The 27158-nt window shown below is 40.9% G+C and overlaps 1 protein-coding gene across 1 annotated transcript in view; it reads left to right on the forward strand.

The window, feature by feature from the left end:
- LOC115107453 (uncharacterized) overlaps positions 1-27158 on the forward strand; it is an 86322-nt gene that overhangs the window by 55857 nt on the left and 3307 nt on the right. The window contains exons 12-17 of the mRNA XM_065008607.1: positions 103-162; positions 741-861; positions 4746-4838; positions 17343-17394; positions 17571-17720; positions 21309-21390. Of these exons, the coding sequence (XP_064864679.1) occupies positions 103-162; positions 741-861; positions 4746-4838; positions 17343-17394; positions 17571-17720; positions 21309-21390 (558 nt within the window). The remainder of the gene's footprint in view (positions 1-102; positions 163-740; positions 862-4745; positions 4839-17342; positions 17395-17570; positions 17721-21308; positions 21391-27158) is intronic.

Here is a 27158-nt window from a genome sequence, read left to right on the forward strand (position 1 = left end):
GTGGAGTTTGTTTGCAGTGATCTTTCTTTTGTTTATGTGCATTGTGTTTTTTAACATTCTGCTTGATGTCGTTTGGATGTGTCGTGTCTTTGCTCGTTTCAGGACAATCGAATCAGTCTGGTCGACTACGTGGTATCATACTATCTCCGCAATCTGGATGAGGTAATGTCACTTTATTTGTCTATGGTGGTTGGTCTATGGTGGTTTGGTTGATCTATGGTGGTTTGGTTGGTCTATGGTGGTTTGGTTGGTCTATGGTGGTTTGGTTGATCTATGGTGGTTTGGTTGATCTATGGTGGTTTGGTTGGTCTATGGTGGTTTGGTTGATCTATGGTGGTTTGGTTGGTCTATGGTGGTTTGGTTGGTCTATGGTGGTTTGGTTGATCTATGCTGGTTTGGTTGATTTCTGGTGGTTTGGTTGGTCTATGGTGGTTTGGTTGATCTATGGTGGTTTGGTTGATCTATGCTGGTTTGGTTGATCTATGGTGGTTTGGTTGATCTATGCTGGTTTGGTTGATCTATGCTGGTTTGGTTGGTCTATGGTGGTTTGGTTGATTTCTGGTGGTTTGGTTGATCTATGCTGGTTTGGTAGATTTCTGGTCATTCTGGTTTAGCTTTTTTGCTTCCATTCTAGAATGTTGATCAACATTGTTATTGCTGTTGTTGTTGGTGATGTTGTTGTTATCACTGGATATTGTTGTTGATGTTGTCACTCTGATGTTGTTGTTGTTTCCCTCCAGAACGCTGGGACAGAGAGAAGTGTCTTCCCTCTCCCCGAGCCTCAGGATGTGTTCCTGTCAGCCCAGGTCAAGTTTGAAGACATCACCAAGGAGCTGAGACAGCTGAGACGGGACCTGACAGGTGGTGGAATCATAATACATGAGTCATTATTGATTGGATGATCATGCCCTTTTCCAGAAATGTAACTCACTATTGTAAGAGAGAAACTCCCCTCGTCCACCACCAATGGTGAGAGGTCTTTTAGGCATCACAATACCCACTTGAATAACTGAAAAGTGTGACAGCATGTTTTTTGTATTTCTGTGAATGTAACGGTGTTACTCTGAGGTTAGTGTGTTATGTGTTAGTGTTTGAGAGCCTCCTTCAGCCTCTGTAACTCTATCTCTGTAGTTAGTGCTGCTTCAGATTCCTCACAGTCGCAACCTCAGACCCAGTCAGTCTGGCAGTGTTCTGTTCTCACCAGGCCGCAACCTCAGACCCAGTCAGTCTGGCAGTGTTCTGTTCTCACCAGGCCGCAACCTCAGACCCAGTCAGTCTGGCAGTATTCTGTTCTCACCAGGCCTCAACCTCAGACCCAGTCAGTCTGGCAGTGTTCTGTTCTCACCAGGCCGCAACCTCAGACCCAGTCAGTCTGGCAGTGTTCTGTTCTCACCAGGCCGCAACCTCAGACCCAGTCAGTCTGGCAGTGTTCTGTTCTCACCAGGCCTCATTCAGACAGCAATAGGATGGTTTCCCGTCAGCCATTACAGGCCACAGCAGCCATTTAAAAAAATAACTATTTTAATGCTGAAGCACCATGTTTGACCAACTCACAGTCCACTCAGCTTCAGAACAAAAGAGTCCCTCTCCTCCACAGTCCACTCAGCTTCAGAACAAAAGAGGGCCTCTCCTCCACAGTCCACTCAGCTTCAGAACAAAAGAGTCCCTCTCCTCCACAGTCCACTCAGCTTCAGAACAAAAGCGTTCCTCTCCTCCACAGTCCACTCAGCTTCAGAACAAAAGAGGTCCTCTCCTCCACAGTCCACTCAGCTTCAGAACAAAAGAGGTCCTCTCCTCCACAGTCCACTCAGCTTCAGAACAAAAGCGTTCCTCTCCTCCACAGTCCACTCAGCTTCAGAACAAAAGAGGTCCTCTCCTCCACAGTCCACTCAGCTTCAGAACAAAAGAGGTCCTCTCCTCCACAGTCCACTCAGCTTCAGAACAAAAGCGTTCCTCTCCTCCACAGTCCACTCAGCTTCAGAACAAAAGAGGTCCTCTCCTCCACAGTCCACTCAGCTTCAGAACAAAAGCGTTCCTCTCCTCCACAGTCCACTCAGCTTCAGAACAAAAGCGTTCCTCTCCTCCACAGTCCACTCAGCTTCAGAACAAAAGAGGTCCTCTCCTCCACAGTCCACTCAGCTTCAGAACAAAAGCGTTCCTCTCCTCCACAGTCCACTCAGCTTCAGAACAAAAGAGGTCCTCTCCTCCACAGTCCACTCAGCTTCAGAACAAAAGAGGTCCTCTCCTCCACAGTCCACTCAGCTTCAGAACAAAAGCGTTCCTCTCCTCCACAGTCCACTCAGCTTCAGAACAAAAGAGGTCCTCTCCTCCACAGTCCACTCAGCTTCAGAACAAAAGCGTTCCTCTCCTCCACAGTCCACTCAGCTTCAGAACAAAAGCGTTCCTCTCCTCCACAGTCCACTCAGCTTCAGAACAAAAGCGTTCCTCTCCTCCACAGTCCACTCAGCTTCAGAACAAAAGCGTTCCTCTCCTCCACAGTCCACTCAGCTTCAGAACAAAAGCGTTCCTCTCCTCCACAGTCCACTCAGCTTCAGAACAAAAGCGTTCCTCTCCTTCTCCACTCTTTTATTCCACCTCAGTCATCCTGGAACGTCTTTAAGTGTGCCCATATGCCAGCCAACCAGCCCCAACTATGGTCGCCCTGAGGACAATGTATGGCTCACTCTCTCTGCCATTGTGTGTGTGCTTGGACATTTCTCCGGTTACTGTTCATGTGCATGCGTGTGTGAACACACGTGCAAGTCTGCATGTGTGTCGTGTGGAGACTTCTTGGAGTCACTCTTGGAGTCTCTGTGATACTGTCCTGGCGCCTTTCAGATACAGCTCTTATCCTGCCCATCAGATCTGTCTCTGTGTTGTGCCTCCTCCTCCTCCCCGGCTCCTCATCCTCCTCCTGATCCTCCTCCTCCTGCTCCTTCTGCTCCTCAGCCTCCTAATTCTCATCCTGCTCCGCATCCTCCTAATTCTCCTGCTCCTCATCCTGCTCCTCTTCCTCCTCCTGATCCTCCACCTCCTCTTGCTCCTCCTCCTCCTCATCCTCCTCCTCCTGCTCCTGCATGTCTTTGTGTGATTGTACTGTATGTTGCCAGCTGAACAGCTTCACATCGCTGCTCTGTCCGTATGTAATCTGAGGGGGGTACTCCTTATCAACCCAATCACACTGCCCTACACACACACACACACACACACACACACACACTTACAAGCACACACACACACACGCACACACACACGGAACACCCTACACACACCCCTTATCTTCTGTTTGGGGCTCTGCAGAGATACGCTACTCTACCCTGCTTCTCCGTATCGCCCGGCCTCCCCTGTGGCCCCCAGATGTGTGTCACAGATTCCTTTCTCTACCTCTCAACATGACTAGGTCTTATCACTGAGGCGCTCAACCACCGTGACATCTCTCCATCTATCTCAGGATCCTTTTGTCCTGCTGTTTCAACCTCCCTCATGCCTGGATTGAACCGTGCTTTTGTTTTGCTTTGGTTTGTGTGTGTGTGTGTGTGTGTGTGTTTGTGTGTGTGTGTGTGTGTGTGTGTGTGTGTGTGTGTGTGTGTGTGTGTGTGTGTGTGAGTGTGTGTGTGTGTGTGTGTGTGTGTGTGTGTGTGACTCTCTTCTCCACCATCTTGTATTGTTGTTGGACAGTGGTTTTGGTGGTGGCGTTTATCCCAGACCATTATGCTGGGAAATATGAACCGCTGTAGCAAACGAATGACTCACTTTGCGTGTGTGTGTCTGTGCGTGTGTGTGTGTGTGCGTGGGTGTGTGCCCATGCAAAATACATTTTGAATGTAGTTGTTATATTTTCCCGAAGGAGTTTCCATTAAGTGTGATAACAACCTTTAACGAGCATGTCAAATCCCTAGGTTGTAGAATAGAAGCTGTTCCATTGTCAGGAAGGAAATCACATCTTTGTGGCAGCACTGATTGGTCACACAGGTCAAGAGCTCTAAGAGGGACTGCCCTATCACAGAATACTTGTAACCTGAAACAAATCACCCAAAAACACAACTCAAAAAGTGGGTTTGATTTAGTCTCACGTTGCCACGTTGGCTGTGTGAAGAGGCTACGTTGGTTTTTGCTGTGTCAAACAGTTGCTTCACTACAGTTACAGTACACTTTTAATGTCAAGTAGGCATGTGTTCTCTGTTTACCTGAGACGGAATTACCCTCTTCAAGTCTGACAAGAACAAACTCCTCTCCAGCACAAAAGAGAGAAAAACAAACAAAGCAAAGAAAGACTCGCCACAATGAAGACACCCGCCTCCACAGTTTACACAAATCCTCAATGAAAACAGTATTCTTTGTCATTTTATCTGGGTGGTGATGATGGAGCGTGGCGTGGGGGACAGGAGGGAGGGGGTGTGTTACTGTGACTCCCAGCAGGCTGTATTATGACTGGGCCTGGAGACTGGCTCCTCTGGCTCTCCTGTGATGCCCTGATTGGACGAACAGTGAGCCAGAGGGAACAAACAGAACAGGGACAGGTCTAGGAGCCACAGAGAGAGAGAGAGAGATATCGGCTGCCGCCAGCTGTATGTTCATCGCTGCATCTAAACAGTTGTTATCAAAAAGAGAAACCATAACGATAACCTTCCCCTCTGGTACAGGTGGAGCTGACTGAAGCTCTGTCTGTCCGTCTGTCTCTGTGTGTTGATTTGGAAAAAGTGTATGAGAGAAGTCTAACAATATATGTTTTCCTGTTTTTCCAGTGTGTGAGAAAGGTGTTCAGAAGGTGTGTTCCAGCTCTACAGACGAGCACCTCCAGCCGTTTAAGGACAAGATGGAGGCGTTCGTTCTGATTGGTGAGTAGCCTATAACACTGGGCAATAATGAGGACAACAGTAGTCCCCAGTAGTTAGTAGTATAGTGACACAACAAAAGTAGTTAGTAGTATAGTGACACAACAGTAGTTAGTAGTATAGTGACACAACAGTAGTTAGTAGTATAGTGACATAACAACAGTAATTAGTAGTATAGTGACACAACAGTAGTTAGTAGTATAGTGAAACAACAACAGTAGTTAGTAGTATAGTGAAACAACAACAGTAGTTAGTAGTAGTTAGTAGTAATAGTAGTTAGTAGTAGTATAGTGACACAGCAACAGTAGTTAGTAGTAGTATAGTGACATAACAACAGTAGTTAGTAGTAGTATAGTGACATAACAGCAGTAGTTAGTAGTAGTATAGTGACACAGCAACAGTAGTTAGTAGTAGTATAGTGACACAGCAACAGTAGTTAGTAGTATAGTGACATAACAACAGTAGTTAGTAGTAGTAGTAGTAGTAGTATTAGTAGTTAGTAGTATAGCGACGTAACAACAGTAGGTAGTAGTATAGTGACATAACAACAGTAGTTAGTAGTAGTTAGTAGTATAGCGACGTAACAACAGTAGGTAGTAGTATAGCGACGTAACAACAGTAGTTAGTAGTATAGCGACGTAACAACAGTAGGTAGTAGTATAGCGACGTAACAACAGTAGTTAGTAGTATAGTGACATAACAACAGTAGTTAGTAGTAGTAGTTAGTAGTATAGTGACACAACAGTAGTTAGTAGTATAGTGACACAACAGTAGTTAGTAGTATAGTGACACAACAGTAGTTAGTAGTATAGTGACATAACAACAGTAGTTAGTAGTAGTATAGTGACATAACAACAGTAGTTAGTAGTAGTAGTAGTATAGTGACATAACAGCAGTAGTTAGTAGTAATAGTAGTTAGTAGCATAGTGACATAACAACAGTAGTTAGTAGTATAGTGAAACAACAACAGTAGTTAGTAGTATAGTGAAACAACAACAGTAGTTAGTAGTAGTATAGTGAAACAACAACAGTAGTTAGTAGTATTATAGTGAAACAACAACAGTAGTTAGTAGTAGTATAGTGAAACAACAACAGTAGTTAGTAGTATTATAGTGAAACAACAACAGTAGTTAGTAGTATAGTGAAACAACAACAGTAGTTAGTAGTAGTAGTTAGTAGTATAGTGACACAACAACAGTAGTAGTAGTTAGTAGTAGTATAGTGACATAACAGCAGTAGTTAGTAGTAGTAGTAGTTAGTAGCATAGTGAAACAACAACAGTAGTTAGTAGTATAGTGAAACAACAACAGTAGTTAGTAGTAGTATAGTGAAACAACAACAGTAGTTAGTAGTAGTATAGTGACATAACAGCAGTAGTTAGTAGTAGTATAGTGACACAACAACAGTAGTTAGTAGTAGTAGTTAGTAGTAGTATAGTGACAACAACAACAGTAGTTAGTAGTATAGTGACAGTGACACAACAACAGTAGTAGTTAGTAGTATAGTGACACAACAACAGTAGTTAGTAGTAGTATAGTGACACAACAACACAACAACAGTAGTTAGTAGTAGTTAGTAGTAGTATAGTGACATAACAACAGTAGTTAGTAGTAGTTAGTAGGCAGTAGTAGTAGTTAGTAGTATAGTGAAACAACAACAGTAGTTAGTAGTAGTATAGTGACACAACAACAGTAGTTAGTAGTAGTATAGTGAAACAACAACAGTAGTTAGTAGTAGTATAGTGACACAACAACAGTAGTTAGTAGTCAGTAGTAGTAGTTAGTAGTATAGTGACACAACAACAGTAGTTAGTAGTATAGTGACACAACAACAGTAGTTAGTATAGTAGTTAGTAGAAACAACAACAGTAGTCCCTAGTAGTAGTGAGTAGTAGTATAGTGAAACAACAACAGTAGTTAGTAGTAGTATAGTGACACAACAACAGTAGTTAGTAGTATAGTGACACAACAACAGTAGTTAGTAGTATAGTGACACAACAACAGTAGTTAGTAGTATAGTGACACAACAACAGTAGTTAGTAGTAGTATAGTGAAACAACAACAGTAGTTAGTAGTAGTATAGTGACACAACAACAGTAGTTAGTAGTAGTTAGTAGTTAGTATAGTGACACAACAACAACAGTAGTTAGTAGTATAGTGAAACAACAACAGTAGTTAGTAGTATAGTGACACAACAACAGTAGTTAGTAGTAGTTAGTAGTATAGTGACACAACAACAGTAGTTTAGTAGTTAGTAGTAGTGACACAACAACAGTAGTTAGTAGTAGTATAGTGACACAACAACAGTAGTTAGTAGTATAGTGAGTGACACAACAACAGTAGTTAGTAGTATAGTGACACAACAACAGTAGTTAGTAGTATAGTGAAACAACAACAGTAGTTAGTAGTAGTATAGTGAAACAACAACAGTAGTTAGTAGTAGTATAGTGAAACAACAACAGTAGTTAGTAGTATAGTGAAACAACAACAGTAGTCCCTGGCAGTAGTTAGTAGTAGTGAGTAGTAGTATAGTGAAACAACAACAGTAGTTAGTAGTAGTATAGTGACACAAAAACAGTAGTTAGTAGTATAGTGACAACAACAACAGTAGTTAGTAGTATAGTGACATAACAACAGTAGTTAGTAGTAGTGTAGTACACAACAACAGTAGTTAGTAGTATAGTGACACAACAACAGTAGTTTAGTAGTAGTATAGTAGTATAGTGACATAACAACAGTAGTTAGTAGTAGTAGTAGTATAGTAACAACAGTAGTTAGTAGTAGTAGTAGTTAGTAGTACACAACAACAGTAGTTAGTAGTAGTAGTAGTATAGTGGCACAACAACAGTAGTTAGTATAATGACACAACAACAGTAGTAGTAGTAGTAGTTAGTAGTAGTATAGTGATATAACAACAGTAGTTAGTAGTATAGTGACACAACAACAGTCCCAAGTAGTAGTAGTATAGTCCCAAGTAGTTAGTAGTAGTAGTAGTAGTTAGTAGTATAGTGACATAACAACAGTAGTTAGTAGTAGTAGTAGTTAGTGACACAACAACATAGTGACACAACAACAGTAGTTAGTAGTATAGTGACACAACAACAGTAGTTAGTAGTATAGTGACACAACAACAGTAGTTAGTAGTATAGTGACACAACAACAGTAGTAGTAGTAGTTAGTAGTAGTATAGTGACACAACAACAGTAGTTAGTAGTATAGTGACATGACACAACAACAGTAGTTAGTGAAACAACAACAGTAGTTAGTAGTAGTATAGTAGTAGATAGTAACAACAGTAGTTAGTAGTAGTTAGTAGTAGTTAGTAGTGAAACAACAACAGTAGTTAGTAGTAGTAGTAGTAGTAGTATAGTGACACAACAACAGTAGTTAGTAGTATAGTGACACAACAACAGTAGTTAGTAGTATAGTGACACAACAACAGTAGTTAGTAGTATAGTGACACAACAACAGTAGTTAGTAGTAGATAGTAGTATAGTGACAGTAACAACAGTAGTTAGTAGTAGTTAGTAGTATAGTGACATAACAACAGTAGTTAGTAGTAGTAGTAGTTAGTAGTATAGTGACACAACAACAGTAGTTAGTAGTAGTAGTTAGTAGTATAGTGGCACAACAACAGTAGTTAGTAGTAGTAGTTAGTAGTAGTATAGTGACATAACAACAGTAGTTAGTAGTAGTATAGTGACATAACAACAGTAGTTAGTTAGTAGTGTATAACAACAACAGTAGTTAGTAGTAGTATAGTGAAACAACAACAGTAGTCCCTGGCAGTGAGTAGTAGTATAGTGAAACAACAACAGTAGTTAGTAGTAGTATAGTGACACAACAACAGTAGTTAGTAGTATAGTGAAACAACAACAGTAGTTAGTAGTAGTATAGTGAAACAACAACAGTAGTTAGTAGTAGTATAGTGAAACAACAACAGTAGTTAGTAGTATAGTGAAACAACAACAGTAGTCCCTGGCAGTGAGTAGTAGTATAGTGAAACAACAACAGTAGTTAGTAGTAGTATAGTGACACAAAAACAGTAGTTAGTAGTATAGTGACACAACAACAGTAGTTAGTAGTATAGTGACATAACAACAGTAGTTAGTAGTATAGTGACACAACAACAGTAGTTAGTAGTATAGTGACACAACAACAGTAGTTAGTAGTAGATAGTAGTATAGTGACATAACAACAGTAGTTAGTAGTAGTTAGTAGTAGTATAGTGACATAACAACAGTAGTTAGTAGTAGTAGTAGTTAGTAGTATAGTGACACAACAACAGTAGTTAGTAGTAGTAGTTAGTAGTATAGTGGCACAACAACAGTAGTTAGTAGTAGTAGTAGATAGTAATATAATGACACAACAACAGTAGTAGTAGTAGTTAGTAGTAGTATAGTGATATAACAGCAGTAGTTAGTAGTATAGTGACACAACAACAGTAGTCCCAAGTAGTTAGTAGTAGTAGTAGTAGTAGTTAGTAGTAGTATAGTGACATAACAACAGTAGTTAGTAGTAGTAGTAGTTAGTAGCATAGTGACACAACAACAGTAGTTAGTAGTATAGTGACACAACAACAGTAGTTAGTAGTATAGTGACACAACAACAGTAGTTAGTAGTATAGTGACACAACAACAGTAGTTAGTAGTAGTAGTTAGTAGTAGTATAGTGACACAACAACAGTAGTTAGTAGTATAGTGACATAACAACAGTAGTTAGTAGTAGTTAGTAGTAGTATAGTGACATAACAACAGTAGTTAGTAGTAGTTAGTAGGCAGTAGTAGTAGTTAGTAGTATAGTGACACAACAACAGTAGTTTGTAGTATAGTGAAACAACAACAGTAGTTAGTAGTAGTTAGTAGTAATAGTAGTTAGTAGTAGTATAGTGACACAGCAACAGTAGTTAGTAGTATAGTGACATAACAACAGGAGTTAGTAGTAGTTAGTAGTAGTTAGTAGTAGTAGTAGTAGTGACACAACAACAGTAGTTAGTAGTTAGTAGTAGTAGTATAGTGACACAACAACAGGAGTTAGTAGTAGTTAGTAGTAGTAGTATTAGTAGTAGTATTAGTAGTAGTAGTATAGCGACGTAACAACAGTAGGTAGTAGTATAGTGACATAACAACAGTAGTTAGTAGTAGTTAGTAGTATAGTGACACAACAGCAGTAGTTAGTAGTATAGTGACACAACAACAGTAGTTAGTAGTATAGTGACACAACAATAGTAGTTCGGTGTATAGTGACACAACAACAGTAGTTAGTAGTATAGTGACACAAAAACAGTAGGTAGTAGTAGTTAGTAGTATAGTGGCACAACAACAGTAGTTAGTAGTATAGTGACACAAAAACAGTAGGTAGTAGTAGTTAGTAGTATAGTGGCACAACAACAGTAGTTAGTAGTAGTTAGTAGTAGTATAGTGACATAACAGCAGTAGTTAGTAGTATAGTGACACAACAACAGTAGTCCCTAGTAGTTAGTAGTGTAGTGGCACAACAACAGTAGTTAGTAGTAGTTAGTAGTAGTATAGTGACATAACAACAATAGTTAGTAGTAGTTAGTAGTAGTATAGTGACATAACAGCAGTAGTTAGTATTATAGTGACACAACAACAGTAGCCCCTAGTAGTTAGTAGTAGTAGTTAGTAGTATTATAGTGACACAACAACAGTAGCCCCTAGTAGTTAGTAGTAGTAGTTAGTAGTAGTATAGTGACACAACAACAGTAGTCCCTAGTAGTTAGTAGTAGTAGTAGTTCGTAGTAGTATGGTGACATAACAACAGTAGCTAGTAGTAGTAGTAGTAGTAGTAGTAGTAGTAGAAGTAGTAGTAGTAGTAGTAGTTTGTAGTATAGTGAAACAACAAGAGTAGTTAGTAGTATAGTGACAAAACGACAGTAGTTAGTAGTATACTGACACAACAACAGTAGTTAGTAGTAATAGTAGTTAGTAGTAGTATAATCACACAACAACAGTAGTTAGTAGTAGTTAGTAATAGTTAGTAGTAGTATAGTGACAAAACAACAGTAGTTAGTAGTATAGGGACACAGCAACAGTAGATAGTAGTATAGTTACACAACAACAGTAGTTAGTAGTAGTTAGTAGTAGTATAGTGACACAACAACAGTAGTTAGTAGTATAGTGACATAACAACAGTAGTTAGTAGTAGTTAGTAGTAGTATAGTGACATAACAACAGTAGTTAGTAGTAGTTAGTAGGCAGTAGTAGTAGTTAGTAGTATAGTGAAACAACAACAGTAGTTAGTAGTATAGTGACACAAAAACAGTAGTTAGTAGTAGTATAGTGAAACAACAACAGTAGGTAGTAGTATAGTGAAACAACAACAGTAGTTAGTAGTAGTATAGTGACACAACAACAGTAGTTAGTAGTAGTATAGTGAAACAACAACAGTAGTTAGTAGTACTATAGTGACACAACAACAGTAGTTAGTAGTATAGGGACACAACAACAGTAGTTAGTAGTAGTAGTAGTTAGTAGTAGTATAGTGAAACAACAACGGTAGTTAGTAGTAGTATAGTGACACAACAACAGTAGTTAGTAGTATAGTGAAACAACAACAGTAGTCCCTGGCAGTGAGTAGTAGTATAGTGAAACAACAACAGTAGTTAGTAGTAGTATAGTGACACAAAAACAGTAGTTAGTAGTATAGTGACACAACAACAGTAGTTAGTAGTATAGTGACATAACAACAGTAGTTAGTAGTATAGTGACACAACAACAGTAGTTAGTAGTATAGTGACACAACAACAGTAGTTAGTAGTAGATAGTAGTATAGTGACATAACAACAGTAGTTAGTAGTAGTTAGTAGTATAGTGACATAACAACAGTAGTTAGTAGTAGTAGTAGTTAGTAGTATAGTGACACAACAACAGTAGTTAGTAGTAGTAGTTAGTAGTATAGTGGCACAACAACAGTAGTTAGTAGTAGTAGTTAGTAGTAGTATAGTGACATAACAACAGTAGTTAGTAGTAGTATAGTGACATAACAGCAGTAGTTAGTAGTAGTATAGTGACACAACAACAGTAGTTAGTAGTAGTATAGTGACACAACAACAGTAGTTAGTAGTATAGTGAAACAACAACAGTAGTTAGTAGTAGTATAGTGAAACAACAACAGTAGTTAGTAGTAGTATAGTGAAACAACAACAGTAGTTAGTAGTATAGTGAAACAACAACAGTAGTCCCTGGCAGTGAGTAGTAGTATAGTGAAACAACAACAGTAGTTAGTAGTAGTATAGTGACACAAAAACAGTAGTTAGTAGTATAGTGACACAACAACAGTAGTTAGTAGTATAGTGACATAACAACAGTAGTTAGTAGTATAGTGACACAACAACAGTAGTTAGTAGTATAGTGACACAACAACAGTAGTTAGTAGTAGATAGTAGTATAGTGACATAACAACAGTAGTTAGTAGTAGTTAGTAGTATAGTGACATAACAACAGTAGTTAGTAGTAGTAGTAGTTAGTAGTATAGTGACACAACAACAGTAGTTAGTAGTAGTAGTTAGTAGTATAGTGGCACAACAACAGTAGTTAGTAGTAGTAGTAGATAGTAATATAATGACACAACAACAGTAGTAGTAGTAGTTAGTAGTAGTATAGTGATATAACAGCAGTAGTTAGTAGTATAGTGACACAACAACAGTCGTCCCAAGTAGTTAGTAGTAGTAGTAGTAGTTAGTAGTAGTATAGTGACATAACAACAGTAGTTAGTAGTAGTAGTAGTTAGTAGCATAGTGACACAACAACAGTAGTTAGTAGTATAGTGACACAACAACAGTAGTTAGTAGTATAGTGACACAACAACAGTAGTTAGTAGTATAGTGACACAACAACAGTAGTTAGTAGTAGTTAGTAGTAGTATAGTGACACAACAACAGTAGTTAGTAGTATAGTGACATAACAACAGTAGTTAGTAGTAGTTAGTAGTAGTATAGTGACATAACAACAGTAGTTAGTAGTAGTTAGTAGGCAGTAGTAGTAGTTAGTAGTATAGTGACACAACAACAGTAGTTAGTAGTATAGTGAAACAACAACAGTAGTTAGTAGTAGTTAGTAGTAATAGTAGTTAGTAGTAGTATAGTGACACAGCAACAGTAGTTAGTAGTATAGTGACATAACAACAGGAGTTAGTAGTAGTTAGTAGTAGTTAGTAGTAGTAGTATTAGTAGTTAGTAGTATAGCGACGTAACAACAGTAGGTAGTAGTATAGTGACATAACAACAGTAGTTAGTAGTAGTTAGTAGTATAGTGACATAACAGCAGTAGTTAGTAGTAGTATAGTGACAGTAGTTAGTAGTAGTGACACAACAACAGTAGGTAGTAGTATAGTGACATAACAACAGTAGTTAGTAGTAGTTAGTAGTATAGTGACATAACAGCAGTAGTTAGTAGTATAGTGACACAACAACAGTAGTTAGTAGTATAGTGACACAACAATAGTAGTTCGTAGTATAGTGACACAACAACAGTAGTTAGTAGTATAGTGACACAAAACAGTAGGTAGTAGTAGTTAGTAGTATAGTGGCACAACAACAGTAGTTAGTAGTATAGTGACACAACAACAAAACAGTAGGTAGTAGTAGTTAGTAGTATAGTAGTGACAACAACAGTGACACAACAACAGTTAGTAGTAGTTAGTAGTAGTATAGTGACATAACAGCAGTAGTTAGTAGTATAGTGACACAACAACAGTAGTCCGTAGTAGTTAGTAGTAGTGGCACAACAAACAGTAGTTAGTAGTAGTTAGTAGTAGTATAGTGACACAACAACAGTAGTAGTAGTAGTAGTTAGTAGTAGTATAGTGACATAACAACAACAACAGTAGTGACACAACAACAGTAGTAGTAGTAGTTAGTAGTAGTATAGTGACATAACAGCAGTAGTTAGTATTATAGTGACACAACAACAGTAGCCCCTAGTAGTTAGTAGTAGTAGTTAGTAGTATTATAGTGACACAACAACAGTAGCCCCTAGTAGTTAGTAGTAGTAGTTAGTAGTAGTATAGTGACACAACAACAGTAGTCCCTAGTAGTTAGTAGTAGTAGTATGGTGACATAACAACAGTAGCTAGTAGTAGTAGTAGTAGTAGTAGTAGTAGTAGAAGTAGTAGTAGTAGTAGTAGTTTGTAGTATAGTGAAACAACAAGAGTAGTTAGTAGTATAGTGACAAAACGACAGTAGTTAGTAGTATACTGACACAACAACAGTAGTTAGTAGTAATAGTAGTTAGTAGTAGTATAATCACACAACAACAGTAGTTAGTAGTAGTTAGTAATAGTTAGTAGTAGTATAGTGACAAAACAACAGTAGTTAGTAGTATAGGGACACAGCAACAGTAGATAGTAGTATAGTTACACAACAACAGTAGTTAGTAGTGTAGTGAAACAACAACAGTAGTTAGTAGTCAGTAGTAGTAGTTAGTAGTATAGTGACATAACCACAGTAGTTAGTAGTATAGTGACACAGCAACAGTAGTTAGTAGTCAGTAGTAGTAGTTAGTAGCATAGTGACACAACAACAGTAGTTAGTAGTAGTATAGTGTCACAACAACAGTAGTTAGTAGTAGTTAGTAGTAATAGTAGTTAGTAGTAGTATAGTGACATAACAACAGTAGTTAGTAGTATAGTGACACAGCAACAGCAGTTAGTAGTATAGTGACACAACAACAGTAGTTAGTAGTATAGTGACATAACAACAGTAGTTAGTAGTATAGTGACACAACAACAGTAGTTAGTAGTAGTTAGTAGTATAGTGTAACAACAACAGTAGTCCCCAGTAGTTAGTAGTATAGTGAAACAACAACAGTAGTTAGTAGTATAGTGACACAACAACAGTAGTTAATAGTATAGTGAAACAACAACAGTAGTTAGTAGTCAGTAGTAGTACATTTACATTTACATTTAAGTCATTTAGCAGACGCTCTTATCCAGAGCGACTTACAAATTGGTGCATTCACCTTATGACATCCAGTGGAACAGTAGTGCATCTAAATCTTTTAAGGGGGGGTGAGAGGGATTACTTTATCCTATCCTAGGTATTCCTTAAAGAGGTGGGGTTTCAGGTGTCTCCGGAAGGTGGTGATTGACTCCGCTGTCCTGGCGTCGTGAGGGAGTTTGTTCCACCATTGGGGGCCAGAGCAGCGAACAGTTTTGACTGGGCTGAGTAATAGTAGTTAGTAGGGAACTGTACTTCCTCAGTGGTAGGGAGGCGAGCAGGCCAGAGGTGGATGAACGCAGTGCCCTTGTTTGGGTGTAGGGCCTGATCAGAGCCTGGAGGTACTGAGGTGCCGTTCCCCTCACAGCTCCGTAGGCAAGCACCATGGTCTTGTAGCGGATGCGAGCTTCAACTGGAAGCCAGTGGAGAGAGCGGAGGAGCGGGGTGACGTGAGAGAACTTGGGAAGGTTGAACACCAGACGGGCTGCGGCGTTCTGGATGAGTTGTAGGGGTTTAATGGCACAGGCAGGGAGCCCAGCCAACAGCGAGTTGCAGTAATCCAGACGGGAGATGACGAGTGCCTGGATTAGGACCTGCGCCGCTTCCTGTGTGAGGCAGGGTCGTACTCTGCGGATGTTGTAGAGCATGAACCTACAGGAACGGGCCACCGCCTTGATGTTAGTTGAGAACGACAGGGTGTTGTCCAGGATCACGCCAAGGTTCTTAGCGCTCTGGGAGGAGGACACAATGGAGTTGTCAACCGTGATGGCGAGATCATGGAACGGGCAGTCCTTCCCCGGGAGGAAGAGCAGCTCCGTCTTGCCGAGGTTCAGCTTGAGGTGGTGATCCGTCATCCACACTGATATGTCTGCCAGACATGCAGAGATGCGATTCGCCACCTGATCATCAGAAGGGGGAAAGGAGAAGATTAATTGTGTGTCGTCTGCATAGCAATGATAGGAGAGACCATGTGAGGTTATGACAGAGCCAAGTGACTTGGTGTATAGCGAGAATAGGAGAGGGCCTAGAACAGAGCCCTGGGGGACACCAGTGGTGAGAGCACGTGGTGTGGAGACGGATTCTCGCCATGCCACCTGGTAGGAGCGACCTGTCAGGTAGGACGCAATCCAAGCGTGGGCCGCGCCGGAGATGCCCAACTCGGAGAGGGTGGAGAGGAGGATCTGATGGTTCACAGTATCGAAGGCAGCCGATAGGTCTAGAAGGATGAGAGCAGAGGAGAGAGAGTTAGCTTTAGCAGTGCGGAGCGCCTCCGTGATACAGAGAAGAGCAGTCTCAGTTGAATGACTAGTCTTGAAACCTGACTGATTTGGATCAAGAAGGTCATTCTGAGAGAGATAGCGGGAGAGCTGGCCAAGGACGGCACGTTCAAGAGTTTTGGAGAGAAAAGAAAGAAGGGATACTGGTCTGTAGTTGTTGACATCGGAGGGATCGAGTGTAGGTTTAGTATAGTGACACAACAACAGTAGTTAGTAGTATAGTGACACAACAACAGTAGTTAGTAGTATAGTGACACAACAACAGTAGTTAGAAATAGTCAGTAGTAGTAGTTAGTTGGTTAGTGACATAACAACAGTAGTTAGTAGTATAGTGACACAACAACAGTAGTTAGTAGTATAGTGACATAACAACAGTAGTTAGTAGTAGTAGTAGTTAGTAGTAGTATAGTGACATAACAACAGTAGTTAGTAGTAGTATAGTGACACAACAACAGTAGTTAGTAGTAGTTAGTAGTAGTAGTAGTTAGTAGTAGTATAGTGACATAACAACAGTAGTTAGTAGTATAGTGACACAACAACAGTAGTTAGTAGTAGTTAGTAGTAGTAGTAGTTAGTAGTAGTATAGTGACATAACAACAGTAGTTAGTAGTAGTTAGTAGTAGTAGTAGTGTGTATATATATATATATATCGCTCCCTCTCTCTTTTGCTCTCTATCTCTCTTTCTCCCTCCCTCCTCACGTTGCTCCTATCATAATTATTCAATTGTCTCTAGCTCTCAGATAAGGAAGCATACATCCTGTTGCCATGGCGAATTTCTTATCTGTCTTTTTTAGAGGCTTGATATGGGTCTGAGGGGAAGATAGACAGCTTACGGTGAAGTTCAGAGGCTAGACACACAGATAGGGATCAGGCAGTGTGTACTGGGACTCTGGAGAGAGACAGATAGGGAGAACGTTCAGTGGGAGAAACTGTTGAGAGAGAGAGAGAGAGAGAGAGAGAGAGAGAGAGAGAGAGAGAGGGAGAGAGATCTGTTCTGCATGGCTCTAAGTCTTTGGATTGAAATAGAATCATAGACCATTATAGAAACACGGAAGAATAGGGTTTGTTACTATTAAGGCAGCAAAACAGCCCCTTTGTGGGAGAATTGCTTGTAAAATGTGTGTTTTTAAGAAGAAAAAGGTTGTCTGGCTCCATTTAACTTGCAAGTGTCATGACCATTGTACAGTACAGTACCTTCTCAGTGCTTGTCTTTGTATGCCGGTGTATGTAGTTCATTTAAATGTTATACAATTGTGTATATTTCATTTGCAGCGCATAAAGAACATGATGACGTGCATGCCCAGTTGATGTTTGCACAAAAAAGGTTTGAAAACACTCCCCCCTCGTTCTAATTCTACATAGCCTTTGTAGTATGACGAAATAAGTTTAATTGAAGAGCTCCACAGGGCGATACTGCCGTCGACAGTAATTCAATTATTACACGAGAGATTCACTGGACCAGAGGTTCTAACACGATCTTCCCTTATCTCCGTTCCTCAGCTTCCACGAGCTGGTGACGTTCTTAGGGCTGAAGCCCAAGACAGGAGAGACCGAGGTGGCGACAGGTCACTTCTTCATGCTGTGGTTTGAGTTCTGTACCGACTTCATGACCAGGTGGAGGAGAGAGAACAAGAATATCTCCAAAGAGAGGTGTGTGTGTGTGTGTGTGTGTGTGTGTGTGTGTGTGTGTGTGTGTGTGTGTGTGTGTGTGTGTGTGTGTGTGTGTGTGTGTGTGTGTGTGTGTGTGTGTGTGTGTGTGTGTGTGTGTGTGTGTGTGTGCGTGCGTGTGTGCGTGCGTGCGTGCAAAAGAGGTCATTTGGAACCACCCTTGTGTGATGTAACCTTGCCAGAGAACTGCTGACTTGCGTTAGCTCCCCAGGCTCAGTCTTGTGCCGTGCAGAAGACCCGGGTTCAAAACCCTGGTCAGTTACGGCTACAAACACAGTGAACTACTGTAGCTCCAAGACTGGAGTAATTTAATTCCCACAGGGATCACTTACACATACTGAAAACATATGTATTCACTTCAGTGGATAAAAACATCTAATTGACATATACAATATTTGACCGTGTATTATTTGCTTATATAACTATATCCCCTTGAGAAATGACTAAATCAGCAAAAAGATGGCTATCTAAGATGGCCGCCATCACCCATCTGCTACATCCAACAAAGACACTTCCGGTCGTACCCAGAGCGACTTATCATACCCGACCCTCGGTGGGAATCAAATCCACAACCCTGGAGTTGCAACCGTCATGCTCTTCCAACTGAGCTACACGGGACCAGACTGACTGACTGACTGACTGAGACTGTCTGTCTGTCTGAAGATTGTGATCTTGTGGAAAACATTGTTCTATCTAGAACATCGGTCGAATCTCCTGTATGTTACTGGGTCCGAGGCTGATGTTAACTTGTCTCCTGGGGGGGGGCTGATCCTAGGTCAGCACTCTCACTATGAAACTGATGTTAACTTGTCTCCTGGGGGGGAGACGTACGTATCAGGTGTTTCAGAGTTCTGATTTAGGATCAATTCTGATCACAGTGCCTAAGATTACATGGATGGGGGGGCTGGTCCTAGGTCAGCACTCTCACTATGAATCTGATGTGAACTTGTCTCCTGGGGGGACGGGACGTACGTATCAGGTGTTTCAGAGTTCTGATTTAGGATCAATTCTGATCACAGTGCCTAAGATTACATGGATGGGGGGGGCTGGTCCTAGGTCAGCACTCTCACTATGAAACTGATGTGAACTTGTCTCCTGGGGGGCGTACGTATCAGGTGTTTCAGAGTTCTGATTTAGGATCAATTCTGATCACAGTGCCTAAGATTACATGGATGGGGGGGCTGGTCCTAGGTCAGCACTCTCACTATGAAACTGATGTTAACTTGTCTCCTGGGGGGCTGGTCCTAGGTCAGCACTCTCACTATGAAACTGATGTGAACTTGTCTCCTGGGGGGGCGTACGTATCAGGTGTTTCAGAGTTCTGATTTAGGATCAATTCTGATCACAGTGCCTAAGATTACATGGATGGGGGGCTGGTCCTAGGTCAGCACTCTCACTATGAAACTGATGTGAACTTGTCTCCTGGGGGGCTGATCCTAGGTCAGCACTCTCACTATGAAACTGATGTTAACTTGTCTCCTGGGGGGGGCTGGTCCTAGGTCAGCACTCTCACTATGAAACTGATGTGAACTTGTCTCCTGGGGGGGACGTACGTATCAGGTGTTTCAGAGTTCTGATTTAGGATCAATTCTGATCACAGTGCCTAAGATTACATGGGTGGGGGGCTGGTCCTAGGTCAGCACTCTCACTATGAAACTGATGTGAACTTGTCTCCTGGGGGGGACGTACGTATCAGGTGTTTCAGAGTTCTGATTTAGGATCAATTCTGACCACAGTGCCTAAGATTACATGGATGGGGGGCTGGTCCTAGGTCAGCACTCTCACTATGAAACTGATGTGAACTTGTCTCCTGGGGGGCTGATCCTAGGTCAGCACTCTCACTATGAAACTGATGTGAACTTGTCTCCTGGGGGGCTGATCCTAGGTCAGCACTCTCACTATGAAACTGATGTTAACTTGTCTCCTGGGGGAGACGACGTATCAGGTGTTTCAGAGTTCTGATTTAGGATCAATTCTGATCACAGTGCCTAAGATTACATGGATGGGGGGCTGGTCCTAGGTCAGCACTCTCACTATGAAACTGATGTGAACTTGTCTCCTGGGGGGGACGACGTATCAGGTGTTTCAGAGTTCTGATTTAGGATCAATTCTGATCACAGTGCCTAAGATTACATGGATGGGGGGCTGGTCCTAGGTCAGCACTCTCACTATGAAACTGATGTGAACTTGTCTCCTGGGGGGGACGTACGTATCAGGTGTTTCAGAGTTCTGATTTAGGATCAATTCTGATCACAGTGCCTAAGATTACATGGATGAAACTGATGTGAACTTGTCTACTGGGGGTGGGGGGGGCTGGTCCTAGGTCAGCACTCTCACTATGAAACTGATGTTAACTTGTCTCCTGGGGGGGGCTGGTCCTAGGTCAGCACTCTCACTATGAATCTGATGTGAACTTGTCTCCTGGGGGGACGTACGTATCAGGTGTTTCAGAGTTCTGATTTAGGATCAATTCTGATCACAGTGCCTAAGATTACATGGATGGGGGGCTGGTCCTAGGTCAGCACTCTCACTATGAAACTGATGTGAACTTGTCTCCTGGGGGCTGATCCTAGGTCAGCACTCTCACTATGAAACTGATGTTAACTTGTCTCCTGGGGGGCTGGTCCTAGGTCAGCACTCTCACTATGAAACTGATGTGAACTTGTCTCCTGGGGGACGTACGTATCAGGTGTTTCAGAGTTCTGATTTAGGATCAATTCTGACCACAGTGCCTAAGATTACATGGATGGGGGGCTGGTCCTAGGTCAGCACTCTCACTATGAAACTGATGTGAACTTGTCTCCTGGGGGGCTGATCCTAGGTCAGCACTCTCACTATGAAACTGATGTGAACTTGTCTCCTGGGGGGGGTTGATCCTAGGTCAGCACTCTCACTATGAAACTGATGTTAACTTGTCTCCTGGGGGAGACGTACGTATCAGGTGTTTCAGAGTTCTGATTTAGGATCAATTCTGATCACAGTGCCTAAGATTACATGGATGGGGGGCTGGTCCTAGGTCAGCACTCTCACTATGAAACTGATGTGAACTTGTCTCCTGGGGGGCTGATCCTAGGTCAGCACTCTCACTATGAATCTGATGTGAACTTGTCTCCTGGGGGGCTGGTCCTAGGTCAGCACTCTCACTATGAAACTGATGTGAACTTGTCTCCTGGGGGGACGTACGTATCAGGTGTTTCAGAGTTCTGATTTAGGATCAATTCTGATCACAGTGCCTAAGATTACATGGATGGGGGGGGCTGGTCCTAGGTCAGCACTCTCACTATGAAACTGATGTGAACTTGTCTCCTGGGGGGACGTACGTATCAGGTGTTTCAGAGTTCTGATTTAGGATCAATTCTGATCACAGTGCCTAAGATTACATGGATGAAACTGATGTGAACTTGTCTACTGGGGGTGGGGGGGGGGCTGGTCCTAGGTCAGCACTCTCACTATGAAACTGATGTGAACTTGTCTCCTGGGGGGGGGGGGGGGGCTGATCCTAGGTCAGCACTCTCACTATGAAACTGATGTGAACCTGCTCTTTTCCCCATCCTTCCCTCTTTCTCCCAGACTGAAAGAGGCTCAGCTGTCGGTGAAGAAGATTACAGCAGACAAGAAGGTGGAAACTAGGAAGATCAACCCTAACAGTCTGGTGAGAACAACACGACTCAAACTTAGAGTGCCTGGATACAGCCCTTAGCCGTGGTATATTGGCCATATACCACAAGTCCCTGAGGTACCTTATTGCTATTATAAACTGGTTACCAACGTAATTAGAGCAGTAAAAATAAATGTTTTGTCATATCCGTGGTATATGGTCTGATACACCACGGCTGTCAGCCAATCAGCATAAGGGCTCGAACCACCCAGTTTATAAAGAGAAATAATGCACACTCAAAGATGCCCTTCAAGGGCCTCCCGGGTGGCACAGTGGTTAAGGGTGCTGCCAGCTGTGCCATCAGAGACTCTGGGTTTGCGCCCAGGTTCTGTCGTAACCGGCCGTGACCGGGAGGTCCGTGGGGTGACGCACAATTGGCCTAGCGTCGTCTGGGTTAGGGAGGGCTTGGCCCGTAGTGATGTCCTTGTCTCATCGCGCACCAGCGACTCCTGTGGCGGGCCGGGCGCAGTGCGCGCCTGGTTGCCAGGTGCACGGTGTTTCCTCCGACACATTGGTGCGGCTGGCTTCCGGCTGGCAGCTGGCTTCCGGGTTGGATGGCGCTGTGTTAAGAAGCAGTGCGGCTTGGTTGGGTTGTGTATCGGAGGACGCATGATATATTGCGTCTCTCCCGAGCCTGTACGGGAGTTGTAGCGATGAGACAAGATAGTAGCTACTGAAAAACAATTGGATACCACGAAATTGGGTAGAAAAAGGGGTAAAAAAAAAAAAAAAAAGATGCCCTTCAAGCCAATCAGAAACGACGGTTCAACAATGCTGTGGTATAAAGATACCTTAACAGTCTGGTGAGAGAATAGAGAGATGGACAAAACATTAGGAACACCTTCCTATTTTGAGTTTTGCCATCAGAACAGCCTCAATTCGTCGGGGCAGTAGGGTACATCCCTACAGTAGAGGGATGTACCCGCCCCCTCCAAAGCCCGTCAATTGGTCGGGGCAACAAGGTGTTGAAAGCGTTCCACAGGGATGCTGGCTCATGTTGACTCTACAAGGTGTTGAAAGCGTTCCACAGGGATGCTGGCCCATGTTGACTCTACAAGGTGTTGAAAGCGTTCCACAGGGATGCTGGCCCATGTTGACTCTACAAGGTGTTGAAAGCGTTCCACAGGGATGCTGGCTCGTGTTGACTCTACAAGGTGTTGAAAGCGTTCCACAGGGATGCTGGCCCATGTTGACTCTACAAGGTGTTGAAAGCGTTCCCCAGGGATGCTGGCTCATGTTGACTACAATGCTTCCCACAGTTGTGTCAAGTTGGCTGGATGTCCTTCGGGTGGTGGACCATTCTTGATACACAGTGTTGCAGCTCTTGACACAAACCGATGCCCCTGGCACGTACTACCATACCCTGTTCAAAGACATTTGCCCATTTACCATCTGAATGGCACACATACACAATTCTTGTCTCAATTGTCTCAAGTCTTAAACATCTCTAACCTCTAACCTGTCTCCTCACCTTCACCGAAGTGGATTTAACAGGTGTTTTGTACACTCAGTGTTTATAGTGATATATTACAGTTATGTAATTCTATGGGTTTAAAGCAACACCATTGCACTGCACAGTATGATAGATAGGATCATGATCAATCATCTATCACGCTAACCAGATTTTGGGGCTAAGTTATAAGCATAATCCATTTTATAGATTTTGGGATTCAGGCAAAACAGTGCAATAATATTTTTTGATCTATCTCAGGAACCTGGGTTTGATTGAATAATTGATTTACTGATCCATGCATAATAACTTCCACTGGGCCTAAAAAAGTGTGAAATTCTCCTCCCCCTATGGGCTGTTCTGGCTCGGACAAGGCTTACTTAATGACTTAGTTGGACAAGGCTTACTTAATGACTTAGTTGGACAAGGCTTATTTAATGACTTAGTTGGACAAGGCTTACTTAATGACTTAGTTGGACAAGGCTTACTTAATGACTTAGTTGGGCAAGGCTTACTTAATGACTTAGTTGGACAAGGCTTACTTAATGACTTAATTGGACAAGGCTTAATGACTTATTTGGACAAGGCTTACTTAATGACTTAATTGGACAAGGCTTACTTAATGACTTAATTGGACAAGGCTTACTTAATGACTTAGTTGGACAAGGCTTACTTAATGACTTAGTTGGACAAGGCTTACTTAATGACTTAATTGGACAAGGCTTAATGACTTAGTTGGACAAGGCTTACGTAATGACTTAATTGGACAAGGCTTACTTAATGACTTAATTGGACAAGGCTTACTTAATGACTTAATTGGACAAGGCTTAATGACTTAGTTGGACAAGGCTTACTTAATGACTTAGTTGGACAAGGCTTAGTTAATGACTTAATTGGACAAGGCTTACTTAATGACTTAATTGGACAAGGCTTACTTAATAACTTAATTGGACAAGGCTTAATGACTTAGTTTGACAAGGCTTAATGACTTAGTTGGACAAGGCTTACTTAATGACTTAATTGGACAAGGCTTACTTAATAACTTAATTGGACAAGGCTTACTTAATGACGTAATTGGACAAGGCTTACTTAATGACTTAATTGGACAAGGCTTACTTAATGACTTAATTGGACAAGGCTTACTTAATAACTTAATTGGACAAGGCTTACTTAATGACTTAATTGGACAAGGCTTAATGACTTAGTTGGACAATGCTTACTTAATAACTTAGTTGGACAAGGCTTAATGACTTAATTGGACAAGGCTTAATGACTTAATTGGACAAGGCTTACTTAATGACTTAGTTGGACAAGGCTTACTTAATGACTTAGTTGGACAAGGCTTACTTAATGACTTAATTGGACAAGGCTTACTTAATGACTTAATTGGACAAGGCTTACTTAATAACTTAATTGGACAAGGCTTAATGACTTAGTTTGACAAGGCTTAATGACTTAGTTGGACAAGGCTTACTTAATGACTTAATTGGACAAGGCTTACTTAATAACTTAATTGGACAAGGCTTACTTAATGACGTAATTGGACAAGGCTTACTTAATGACTTAATTGGACAAGGCTTACTTAATGACTTAATTGGACAAGGCTTACTTAATAACTTAATTGGACAAGGCTTACTTAATGACTTAATTGGACAAGGCTTAATGACTTAGTTGGACAATGCTTACTTAATAACTTAGTTGGACAAGGCTTAATGACTTAATTGGACAAGGCTTAATGACTTAATTGGACAAGGCTTACTTAATGACTTAGTTGGACAAGGCTTACTTAATGACTTAGTTGGACAAGGCTTACTTAATGACTTAATTGGACAAGGCTTAATGACTTAGTTGGACAAGGCTTACGTAATGACTTAATTGGACAAAGCTTACTTAATGACTTAATTGGACAAGGCTTACTTAATGACTTAATTGGACAAGGCTTAATGACTTAGTTGGACAAGGCTTACTTAATGACTTAGTTGGACAAGGCTTACTTAATAACTTAATTGGACAAGGCTTAATGACTTAGTTGGACAAGGCTTAGTTAATGACTTAATTGGACAAGGCTTAATGACTTAGTTGGACAAGGCTTACTTAATGACTTAGTTGGACAAGGCTTACTTAATGACTTAATTGGACAAGGCTTACTTAATAACTTAATTGGACAAGGCTTAATGACTTAGTTGGACAAGGCTTAATGACTTAGTTGGACAAGGCTTAATGACTTAATTGGACAAGGCTTACTTAATAACTTAGTTGGACAAGGCTTAATGACTTAATTGGACAAGGCTTAATGACTTAATTGGACAAGGCTTACTTAATGACTTAGTTGGACAAGGCTTACTTAATGACTTAGTTGGACAAGGCTTACTTAATGACTTAATTGGACAAGGCTTAATGACTTAGTTGGACAAGGCTTACGTAATGACTTAATTGGACAAAGCTTACTTAATGACTTAATTGGACAAGGCTTACTTAATGACTTAATTGGACAAGGCTTAATGACTTAGTTGGACAAGGCTTACTTAATGACTTAGTTGGACAAGGCTTACTTAATGACTTAATTGGACAAGGCTTACTTAATAACTTAATTGGAAAAGGCTTAATGACTTAGTTGGACAAGGCTTACTTAATGACTTAGTTGGACAAGGCTTACTTAATGACTTAATTGGACAAGGCTTAATGACTTAGTTGGACAAGGCTTACTTAATGACTTAGTTGGACAAGGCTTACTTAATGACTTAATTGGACAAGGCTTACTTAATAACTTAATTGGACAAGGCTTAATGACTTAGTTGGACAAGGCTTAGTTAATGACTTAATTGGACAAGGCTTAATGACTTAGTTGGACAAGGCTTACTTAGTGACTTAGTTGGACAAGGCTTACTTAATGACTTAATTGGACAAGGCTTACTTAATAACTTAATTGGACAAGGCTTAATGACTTAGTTGGACAAGGCTTAATGACTTAGTTGGACAAGGCTTAATGACTTAATTGGACAAGGCTTACTTAATAACTTAGTTGGACAAGGCTTAATGACTTAATTGGACAAGGCTTACTTAATGACTTAGTTGGACAAGGCTTACTTAATGACTTAGTTGGACAAGGCTTACTTAATGACTTAATTGGACAAGGCTTAATGACTTAGTTGGACAAGGCTTACGTAATGACTTAATTGGACAAAGCTTACTTAATGACTTAATTGGACAAGGCTTACTTAATGACTTAATTGGACAAGGCTTAATGACTTAGTTGGACAAGGCTTACTTAATGACTTAGTTGGACAAGGCTTACTTAATGACTTAATTGGACAAGGCTTACTTAATAACTTAATTGGACAAGGCTTAATGACTTAGTTGGACAAGGCTTAATGACTTAGTTGGACAAGGCTTAATGACTTAATTGGACAAGGCTTACTTAATAACTTAGTTGGACAAGGCTTAATGACTTAATTGGACAAGGCTTAATGACTTAATTGGACAAGGCTTACTTAATGACTTAGTTGGACAAGGCTTACTTAATGACTTAGTTGGACAAGGCTTACTTAATGACTTAATTGGACAAGGCTTAATGACTTAGTTGGACAAGGCTTACGTAATGACTTAATTGGACAAAGCTTACTTAATGACTTAATTGGACAAGGCTTACTTAATGACTTAATTGGACAAGGCTTAATGACTTAGTTGGACAAGGCTTACTTAATGACTTAGTTGGACAAGGCTTACTTAATGACTTAATTGGACAAGGCTTACTTAATAACTTAATTGGACAAGGCTTAATGACTTAGTTGGACAAGGCTTACTTAATGACTTAGTTGGACAAGGCTTACTTAATGACTTAATTGGACAAGGCTTAATGACTTAGTTGGACAAGGCTTACTTAATGACTTAGTTGGACAAGGCTTACTTAATGACTTAATTGGACAAGGCTTACTTAATAACTTAATTGGACAAGGCTTAATGACTTAGTTGGACAAGGCTTAGTTAATGACTTAATTGGACAAGGCTTAATGACTTAGTTGGACAAGGCTTACTTAATGACTTAGTTGGACAAGGCTTACTTAATGACTTAATTGGACAAGGCTTACTTAATAACTTAATTGGACAAGGCTTAATGACTTAGTTGGACAAGGCTTAATGACTTAGTTGGACAAGGCTTAATGACTTAATTGGACAAGGCTTACTTAATAACTTAGTTGGACAAGGCTTAATGACTTAATTGGACAAGGCTTAATGACTTAATTGGACAAGGCTTACTTAATGACTTAGTTGGACAAGGCTTACTTAATGACTTAGTTGGACAAGGCTTACT

The sequence above is a fragment of the Oncorhynchus nerka genome, linkage group LG24 (genome assembly GCF_034236695.1).
Source record: "Oncorhynchus nerka isolate Pitt River linkage group LG24, Oner_Uvic_2.0, whole genome shotgun sequence".
NCBI lineage: Eukaryota > Metazoa > Chordata > Actinopteri > Salmoniformes > Salmonidae > Oncorhynchus > Oncorhynchus nerka.